A 10,045-nucleotide genomic window follows, 5' to 3' on the forward strand; every position below is an offset into this window, starting at 1 on the left:
AAAAGCCCTCTGAGATCATCATGTCCAACCGCTCCTGCCTACCCCCTGAACCATATCCCTAAGTACCTCATCTACCCGCTCTTTAAACACATCCAGGGATGGGGACTCCACCACCTCCCTGGGCAGCCTGTTCCAGCTTCTGACGACCCTCTCAGTAAAGAACTTCCTCCTTATCTCTAACCTGAGTTAGTCTAACTAACTAACTACGTAGTGACTGTTATATTTTAAATGAAATACAGATTTACTTACTGTTACCATTGTGTATGTAAACACGTATTTCCATATCAAAACTTCGGAGGAACCTTCTCTTACCTGTATTAGGATCTTTTACTACAATGTCAGAAATCTCAAAGAGTTTCAGAGGCAAGGGCATCTTGCGGTTGGCAGCAATCGTTTTCAGCAGCCCAGGAAGAAGGGTTGTACGTGCCACCTGCAGGACAAACATGGTTGCTGCAAGTGAAACACCTCCCAAAGTAGCTGCTGTTAGCGTTCTGTATTTGTTCTGCTCACTTGTAACAAGAGCTTAAAAGCAGTCAGGAGGAAATACTGCACTAATCTGTTACGTTTGAGCATCTTTGTTTTAGGATTATTAAACATGAAAATGTACATTCTCTGCATGCTCTTTATAATGTATTTTCTGAAAGAGTATATATGCGAGTTTAAGAATAGGTATCACTTCGCGGGTGCAGGGTAGAAAAACAAACAATACAGAAAGAAGCGCAAAAACAGTCCCATAAATTTAATCTCACTTATAAACAAAGAGAAACACTAAGTGTTATTTTGGAAAGATTAAATGCTATATGAAATATCATCTTGCTATCTCCTGATATCAATCAATGTTACAGGTAGAACCTAAGTAACAGAACTGGAAATATTCAGATTGCAGCTGTGGACAACCTGAAATACCCAGAAAATGCATGCAAAGAACCAAGGCAGGAGGCAATCACATTAGTGTTCTGACAGACCCATCACACATGGTCCCTGTGTTTTCCACTCAGATACTTCCTTAGAAGTGCACCCTTTTTCTTTTTTCTCTCCAAACTGGAAGAATCTGATTCAAAAAAATCTAATGGAAGAGACGAGAGTGACTGACTGCTGCTTGACTGCAGGTAGAAAGTTGCCACATGCTCAGCCATGGTTACTTCTTGTCATTGAAGTGTTTCTGTCTATTCATCCAACTTTCCCTAACCAAAGAAGAGTTCCAGCTGCACACACAGCTGGAAGAGGGTCCCTGGCATCATCCTGTCCTTGTCTTGATAGCAGAGGACAGGGGATGGGGGAAAAGCCATCCTGAGAATCCCATCACGGTTAACATCTTAAGCTGAAAGTTCACAGTGCATCGGAGAGTAATCCTGCAGTATTAAAATACTGAGAGCAGTACAGATTTAACAAAAAAATAAAAAAAGAAGAGTCATAGTAGGTAATAATTAAAAATAAACAAAAACATTTGCCATCCAGAGCCCAGGAAGTTTATAGATTGCCAGGTCTAGTAGTTGCATTTATACTGAATGGCTTTTCCAAATGCAGAGGCCATCATCTGGGATTTTCCTGTAATAAGACAGCTCGATTTTGCCACATGCTATCATACAGAGCAATGTCTTTTACTGTATTGAAAAGCTAATAGTATTTCACAGCAAATAAGGTATTTCTCAGTAAGGAGTAACAGAAAATGACTGCTAGCAAGTTTAGCACATAAATATGCACACCCTTTTTAATGCAGGAAAAGTATCTCTGCAGTTGATAAATTCTATTTCCTGTTAGTTCCTTTCTTTCCTCTTTATATACAGAATTTGTGACAACGTTGCTGTCAAAATTTGACCTGAATTATCTCACCTGAAATTCTGCAGTTTTGGGGTTTGCTATGCGCACTGCTTTTGTTGCGGAGATATCCATGCCAAGTTTATCTGCAATGTCTTCTTGAGAACACTGAGAGGCAAAGACAAAAACCCACCAAGGTCAAGTAGTTAAAACAGACAGTAAGCCAATGATGAAATCTGATATCAAGAATGAACACTGCCATTGTAACACTTGCTCTGAGGCCCCATAATACGTGCTCTTATGTGCAACAACCACTCGTATCAAAAATTAAGTCTCAGTCTTAAGGCTAAGTAAGCAAACTGGTTTATCTAGAAATGTTAATTGCTAACCAAAATAAAGTTAGTTTAAAAAAAGAAAAAAAAACAACCTTGTGTTTTTCTAGGCTTCTGTCATGGATTGCCGTCAACTGTTTCAAAAACAGAGGCTCAGATTCTGCCCCTTGACTTGCAGTGGGTGCAGTATTCTATTCTGAAAACAGCACTTGTAAAGGGAATGGTACGTGAACTTTCTCATGAAGAAAACAATCCCTTGGGGACTACTTACAGAAAGTAAAGTACAGTCTATGAAAAATGGGTCATATGGCCCAGCCTTCAATTTTCATAGCTGCATAGGATTCTTTTAGTTCAGTGTTGTTGTTTTCATTTTTTTTTTAAGATTGTAAAGCCCTTATTCTCAAGGTGTATTTCTAAGTTGGTCAGCAAAGCAATACGCATGCACTTTATCAGGCTCAGATGATGTCTGGGCATGTACAGCAGCAGATGCTACCGGTAAGATCCACACTAGAGATTTCTAGAATTGAGAGCTTTATTAATGTATTAAAGAAACCAACAGCAGACTAGGCATGTAACTGAGGACCTGCCAGTATACTGCAGTCTCCCAGAAGTGTTCCCTTTGCACTGGCAGCACTCTGAAAAGCGTGTTGATAGACCAAAGGTAAGGAAAATGAGGAGATGATACCATCCAAAAAAGTGGATTATTGAACAACAACAAAAACCATCGTAAATGCATGCTGACCTTAGGAGAAGAAAACTGTGTTAAACAGTTTGCAGATGTGTATCTACACTACTGTGTGTTACTGTGATTTAACTACATGCATTTTGGCTAAACTGGAGCTCCTCACAGAAAGCAACGTTACTGTGTACATTTACGCACACATTTGGGGCTCAAACCAAGAAACAGATTGTATGCACAAATACATAAGCAGTGTTTGTCATATAACACTGGGCTACAGAATGTTGTAGCATAAATCGTATTGGTCATACTCATAGGCCTCACACAGCAGACCAGGGGTTTCATCCTGCCACAGAAATACAAAGATGTGATAACACGATACACTGCGTGACCTTACAGAGTTCTGCTGTTGCAGTTCATAAAGATCCTCAGTTCAGTGATGGAATATATTCAATGCTTCTAAGCATATTACATATTCAGTGCTGGAAAAAAATGTAATTATACTTATTAATGAATAAGAAAAATCTATAAGAGCTTGACCATGTTGTATATATTTCCCCAACATGGTACTACCACAGGTAGTCTGAATATCTTTGTCAAATACCAGCACTGCAGGAAGTAATACTAGTTATTTTCCTGGTTACTTAAACGAATTAACAACAAAATCTTAAAACTGGAATATATTTTTCAGATTTTAGGATTAGTGCAAATTTTGCTTCTGAAGCTCCATTAAATCTGAGGGTGTCAAAATTTTACTCAATCCACTTGGATTAGCAGCTTTGGTTGCAATACCTGAACTTCTGAAATGTGTGGAAGTAATTTAGGAGCCTGCATCACTGTATCTTAAAATCTTTAAGTAATAAAAAAGCAATCTGTGATCAGATAACCATCTCTTAAAAGGTTGTATACTTTCAAAGATGTATACTTCTGACCATCTAGTAAGTTTTAAGTTTGAGAAATTCCACAGAGGTTTTAATAGAATATGTGACAGTAGCTCCCCCTATGCTAAAACGTGAACCAGTTGCACTTTAAGGCAAAGGCTTTGAGCAGATCTTGCAACAGAAAGGATTTTCTAAAAGGTATGGTGTATGTTTAGTAGCTGACTATGCCAGTGTCCACGTATTGACAGTTACCCTATACATTTGGAGGGCATGGGGGTGTGCTTAATTTCTTTTTTTAAATAGTAGATCAGGTTCTCTGATCCAGTTAACAACTACGGCAAAGGGGTACGAACAAGCGGCCATGACAAAGACGGTGTTTCCTACTGAACATTTCATTTCAACAAAACAATCCCGCTGCAAAATTTCAGCAGTAGAAATTACGCCAGCTCTTCAGTACTGGAGTGGCACACGCTGCTGCAGAGTCCTAATTCTTGGTAAAAAACGACTGGCATGGCTGTAAGAAATAAAGTGAACGATGCCTGCAACCAGCGGTAACAATGATTACTATACTGTATTTGTTCTTCCATGCAAAGAAACCCACCTGTGGTGAAATTCACAGAGGAATTTGTGTCCCCTTAATGTATATGGTAACTTTTTTACACATGTTCTTAAAATAAACTCTTTGCTGACTACCTACCTATCAGCTTGGTATCTAACACAAGGAATCATGGGCAAGTGACGATGCTAAAAAGAGACAAATAGAGTAATCTCTAAACTGTACTGATACCCACCAGAAAGTACTATATTTTTTGTTTGCTTTCCAGATTATCAAACTATGGTGAATTTCACATCTGGTATTCAACGTCTTGAGAGAGACTTTCTATCCTACAATCTCATCCTATCAAGTTCAACTAAAACCAGTACTTCAGTAGCTGTTTCCACCTCTACACTTAGAACTGCATGCCACGTTCACTGAGATTCATTCAATTTCTTTGACCTACACCCTCTCAAAATATTATACTGTAAATCCAAAGCACTAGCAAACAATCACCTGCCAAAACAGTAATGGATAACACTGGTACATTTATACAACAACATATACTCAGACCATCCTCTGCAGTTTCGGCTGCATCGCAGTTCCAACACGCAACTAAGAAAAATACGCAATCAATATAATATACCAGGGCAAAAGTGAGTGCTTCAGTGAATCCAGCAGCTGCCAAGTCCATTCGCAGAAGTTCTGTGAGCTTATTGAGGGGGAGCTAAAATGAAAAAAAACAACAAACCAGTTTGCAACTTCCATCTAAAACCATTTTTCTATTCTTTCCCGAGGTGATTCTGCCTGCTACATTACGGTGAATTCACTAGGGTGGTCCTACGCCTGTGTGCTTGAAATTTTTGAAAGCAGCAGCGAGCTGCCTTCAGGCTTGCCTGAGGAAATGAATCTCCCAATTAGAGATTTAATACAGACTCCCTACTTAAACACTGTCTTTTTTCAAGTACCAGCAACCACTGGTCTTGGCCTTATTCACATCAGTGGGGCATCTGTTTTGTATCCTATCCATGGTAAATACTTCTCAAGGCAAAGCATGTCAAAATATTTAATTCCTAGGTTCTGTTTTCCCCAAAACCCTTCTGGCATGCACTAGTCATTTACTGACAGAGCGTTTACTTGAAGGGGCAATCTTACTTGATTAGCTATGGTGTACGTTTTCGGAATAGTCATCTGAATGTTGTTATAACCATAAGCTATTGCTGCATCTTCTATGATATCACATGCATGGATAATGTCCGCTCTGGTAGGAGGAATTTCAATCTCTATATTGTTCCCATTCCCTATGACGTGTGACTTCAAACACATCCTAGTCAGCAGCTTTGCAAGGCTTGATGGAGTTTCACTGAAACAAAACACAAGAGTAGTAATTTGTGGATCTTGCACTGTATCAACTGGCTTTTAAAGTAATCAATGCTTCTGCTGCAGTGCCTTATATCCCGAAGAATGTCCAAGTGCTTTAAGGACTGTACATACACAGACCTAGCATTCCACCAGAACCAGCCCAGATTCTGACTCTTGAGACTGTCATTCTTCTTTAGTTCATAACAGCTGTGTGAGGCCATAAAGAATCATTTACTGTCCTTCACAACAGGGAAAGAAGACTTACAGAATTGATCTAATCACCCAAGATAACCCTGAACTTTTGGTAAACTAAAAAAAGAAAAATCACAAAGTGTAAACATTTTAAAAACAATACAACAATTAATGTTTTCTAGGACCTTTTTCATTATTAATGGTTATGAGTAAAGACTATGTTTTCATTTGCAATACCACACCTGATTCCTATTTTCTTGTTAATGAGTTCAGGTTTCACCTTCTCTTTTCGGTAAGTGAGTTCCTAAAAAGAAATACAAAGCTTTTCAGTATACACAATGCCTGCCATTTCTACCTAAGAGGATTCAATTTTGACATCTTAGTAATCTAGCATCTTCTAACTAAGATACTAAAATGGCATCCCCAGCAGACAAGTGCAAAACGTTAGACTAAACTTAATATTTTAAGCTAACAAGATTCTTGAAAACATAATATTGTACGCGATGCAAAAGCTGTTTGTGGTTCAGCTAGAAGGCTGACTGCAGCATGAAACCCTTGTGAGTAAAACTTCTGATAAATTCTGATATATGCAAGTTACAGAGTTTCTGAAAGTTTCTAATCACCAGTTCAGCCTAAGTCAAAGCCCTAAAGGAGTGACTAGTCATGCCTAAGATCTCACAGTCTAGTACAGATCAAATGACCTTCAGGAGGGAAAGGAAAGGAAATTTCTATTTCCGTATTGGCGTATTTACTGGTATTTTACTTGGGCAGTTTGCATCATATTTAAGGAAGTTATTTTGTATGTATTTATTTAGGTGTTTCTAAACATCTAGACACACAAATCCTTAAAAACCTTAGCATCTAAAACTTCAGGGGTTTTTCTGTTCTACTTTAACTAGGGAATCTACCTTGGTTACTGCAGACACTTCTGTTCTGTTGGGTATCTCCTCGGGATTCCAGGTCTTTCCTTTGATAAAAGCTGACATTGCTAAAAGCTAAAATACCACTAGAAAAACTCGGAGTAAAAAGAAGTTTCTTTCTCTCTGAACAGTTTGTACTTGCTTGATCTATTTGATCTGATGAAGTCAACCAGACATTTGTTTGTTTTCAGTTACTTTCAGAACACAGGAGGAACTGCTTTCTTTATACTTATGGAGAGAACAAAAAGGTAAGACAGCAAAGAGGTCTGCCTGTGACTCTGAATGCTCTTGAAGTCAATCTCCTGTCTTTTAGACCTTTATATAGCTCGAGTCTATAAAAGTGAAAGACTGAAAAATCCAGTGTTACAAGGTTATTTTCACTGAAGGGCATTAAAGCTCCCAGATCTCATAAGAAAGTTATGCTGAGGCTGATTGCAGTTGTCCACTGGCTCAAGCCTGAAGGACCACTTCCTGCATTCATTTAAAGACTTTAGCCCAGATTATGGCCTTTGATTTCAATCTTTACTTGTTCCTGAAAAAGTTTGTGTCACATGAACTCTAAACCACAACAGTGGTTACCACTCGTAACTTTAAACCCTATCCTTCCTTTTTGGAGTAGCAGGCTATGTCACTGAGACTGTATTTTCAGCCTTATCATAAATTAGTGGAGTTTCAGAATGAGTTTCCTAGATAAGGGGAAGCTGGAACTGGAGTTATGTTTTGTGGAGCTAGAGAAGGCCCTGACTCACTAATATATAGATAGTGCCAAGCTGAGCTTTTACACCGAACCTCAGAACCAGTATATCCTGCCTCCGCAGAAAAAGACGACAGACTCTGTGTAAATAAAACCCTTTCTTCAAGGATGCTAAGATCATATCACTATGCTTACCGGATAGATGTGGGTCTTCCCATTCGGATAAACTACTTCTGCTGCTTCAACACTGAGAGACAAAAAAACAGAAGTAAAAATGTCTTTAACACACAGCCCAAATGTAATGTCTCTCTGACTGGAGATTAATACTCACCTGAACGGCTTCTCACAATATTCACTAAACATCGTGACTATAATATCAAGAACAATCTTTGCCTACAAAATAAAGATGATAATCACATTGAAATTTGTCATCTACTTGTGTTGAAGTAGGCAAAATATCTTAATAAATAACAGAGGAAAAAATTCTTATCTTTCACTCTCTTAATTCTACTCTATTTAATAGCTTAACAACCACAATCCCAGCAGTCTAGAATACAACAACTTGAAATCTTTGGTTTTCAAGGTTCTGATACATTTGTGTATCTTCGCTAAACTCTGTTCTGAAGATACACACAGGGTCTTTACTACCAGTTGGAACTGAGCCTTCCCAACCTTGAGTCTCATCAGTCATCTCACAGAAGTTCCAAGTGAGGATGTAGGGACTATGCATCGTTTAGAAATATATTATCAATTAACCACCTCTGGAAGATCTTTTGGGTGACAGTTAATATTTTAAGAGACTAGTAGAACAGAATAATGAGATTCAGCTTCTTAGTCTAGAAGGGTTGTTTTTTGATGCCTTCATCTGAACAGAACAGCATTATTTTTATTTTTACTATCAAGGCAAGGAGCAGCAAGAAGCTAATTTATTTATTATTAAATTTATTAGTTTACTTAGAAGCCACTCCCCAACATGCACATTTATTTGTGCCATGAACATATCATTGTGCAGTAGGGTAAGTTAAAAGCGTTTTTGCTCTTCAGTGTCAAAACATGCACTTTAGGGAAGCTATCAATGAATGCACAACCTGCATTCGAGAACAGGTAATTATAACTGCTAGGCTTTTACGCTTCAGCTTTGAGTTACAGAATTTGCATGTGGAAAGACTTCAATTTGACAATTATTTGCACAGCATCCCTGCCTGAAAAAGATAACTAAGAAGAAAAAGTTTTGTCTTCCTTACCTCATCCTAAATTTTAAGCACAAGACAAAATAATTTTTTACAAAGAGTATTCCAGCAAAACAGGCAGTCTCAGTGAATTTTACTCTTTTGGAAACCTTTCAGATTTAGAAAAAGTGTTCAACAACACTCCCCGCAATTTACTTCCATTACTTTCTTGTACAAACTGAACTCTTAGCGCCAACATAAAGACACAGTGAAAACAAAATCCAATGAAAACACAACACTGTCTACAGAGTAAGCCTAAAACTGTTGAAGGAATTCTGCACAGTCCCACAACCTACCCTGCTCTTCTGAAATGGGAGATCTGCTCCACAAAGTGCTTGGCTATTGTACGTCTTTGTACTGGACCCATATCACCCAAAGGAAAACAGTAACACTATAGCATATCAAAAGCAGGAAAGATTAACATACCTTTGTAATATCTGTGCCTGTACACTCAATAAACACATTTCTGGTGTTTACGCTTATTTTTGTGTGATCTCCTAAAACACAGAAAGACAGAGAGATGTTAAAAAAATGTTATTGCTTTTCTTGCAATGACACTGATATCAACTCCTTTTGTGATTCAGAAAGATCATTGTAATCTTCTGCAGCTTAAAAAGCCACTATGCTTACTGCACCATCACTCACAACTCTTACCACAACAGCAGCTCTTTTTATTTTTCAATTTATAAATCAAAAAGAGGAAAAAGACAAAGCAGATTTCCTGACAGTTACACTTTCCATTGAAAGACACACAACCCTACGGGAGCCTCCGCACGCAGGGGCCAAGCACGCTGGCAGAAGAGCAGCCATCTGCTGGCTGCACAGCCGTTCTGCACCTCCAGAGCATCTCCTCTTCCCTGCCTTTAGCAACACACTTGCATTTGCTGTGTGATGTGCCTAAGAAAGCAGCCTTGGACAGGAATGTATGAAATGGTTTTTAAGAAGTGATTTAGATTGATTAATCTACTGTTCACAGCTACTTCTGTGAAGAACCAAGCTCTCTTGACACTGTCTGCTGATACACTATGGGTTTGTCTATATTAGTGATTCAGGTCCTAGTATGGGTTCCTTTTAGGCATGAATTTGCTTTGTCTGTACTTGGAGTCATGAGGTGCACCCTGAAGCACTCGTAACTTTTTCTCATCTAGAAGAAATATGGTTAAAAATACACTTAGGAGCATCATCTGAAGTGTCTCTCTTGCAAATTGGATGCCAAGTCCCCCAGTATTTGGTTTCCTACAAAAATGGGGTTCTGTTAGTAAGCCACAAAGAAAATTAGAGTGGCTGTACACAAATCTGCCTCATATTGCCTGTTACGTATGGATGTGAATTGCATAACTTGAATGCATTTCATTGCTGGTAACCATGAAGCATGGACTCACACAGTCCTAGAACTGTATGGGATTGTTCAAAATCCAATCTCTTTGTCCTCACCTTTTCACAGAATCACAGAATGTCAGGAG

The 10,045-nt window shown here is 38.5% G+C and overlaps 1 protein-coding gene across 1 annotated transcript; it reads right to left on the minus strand.

Moving 5' to 3' along the window:
- Positions 1-249: 249 nt before the first annotated feature.
- FARSB (phenylalanyl-tRNA synthetase, beta subunit) lies at positions 250-9,079 on the minus strand (the record flags this gene model as incomplete). The annotated part of the gene is made up of 8 exons (XM_010186158.1): positions 250-430; positions 1,834-1,926; positions 4,832-4,912; positions 5,341-5,548; positions 5,982-6,043; positions 7,549-7,600; positions 7,685-7,746; positions 9,009-9,079. Coding segments are annotated over 8 exons (810 nt in total), but the record flags the coding sequence as incomplete, so codon positions are not given.
- Positions 9,080-10,045: the final 966 nt, after the last annotated feature.

This window comes from Mesitornis unicolor, unplaced genomic scaffold (genome assembly GCF_000695765.1).
Source record: "Mesitornis unicolor isolate BGI_N332 unplaced genomic scaffold, ASM69576v1 Scaffold41646, whole genome shotgun sequence".
Taxonomy (NCBI): Eukaryota; Metazoa; Chordata; class Aves; order Mesitornithiformes; family Mesitornithidae; genus Mesitornis; species Mesitornis unicolor.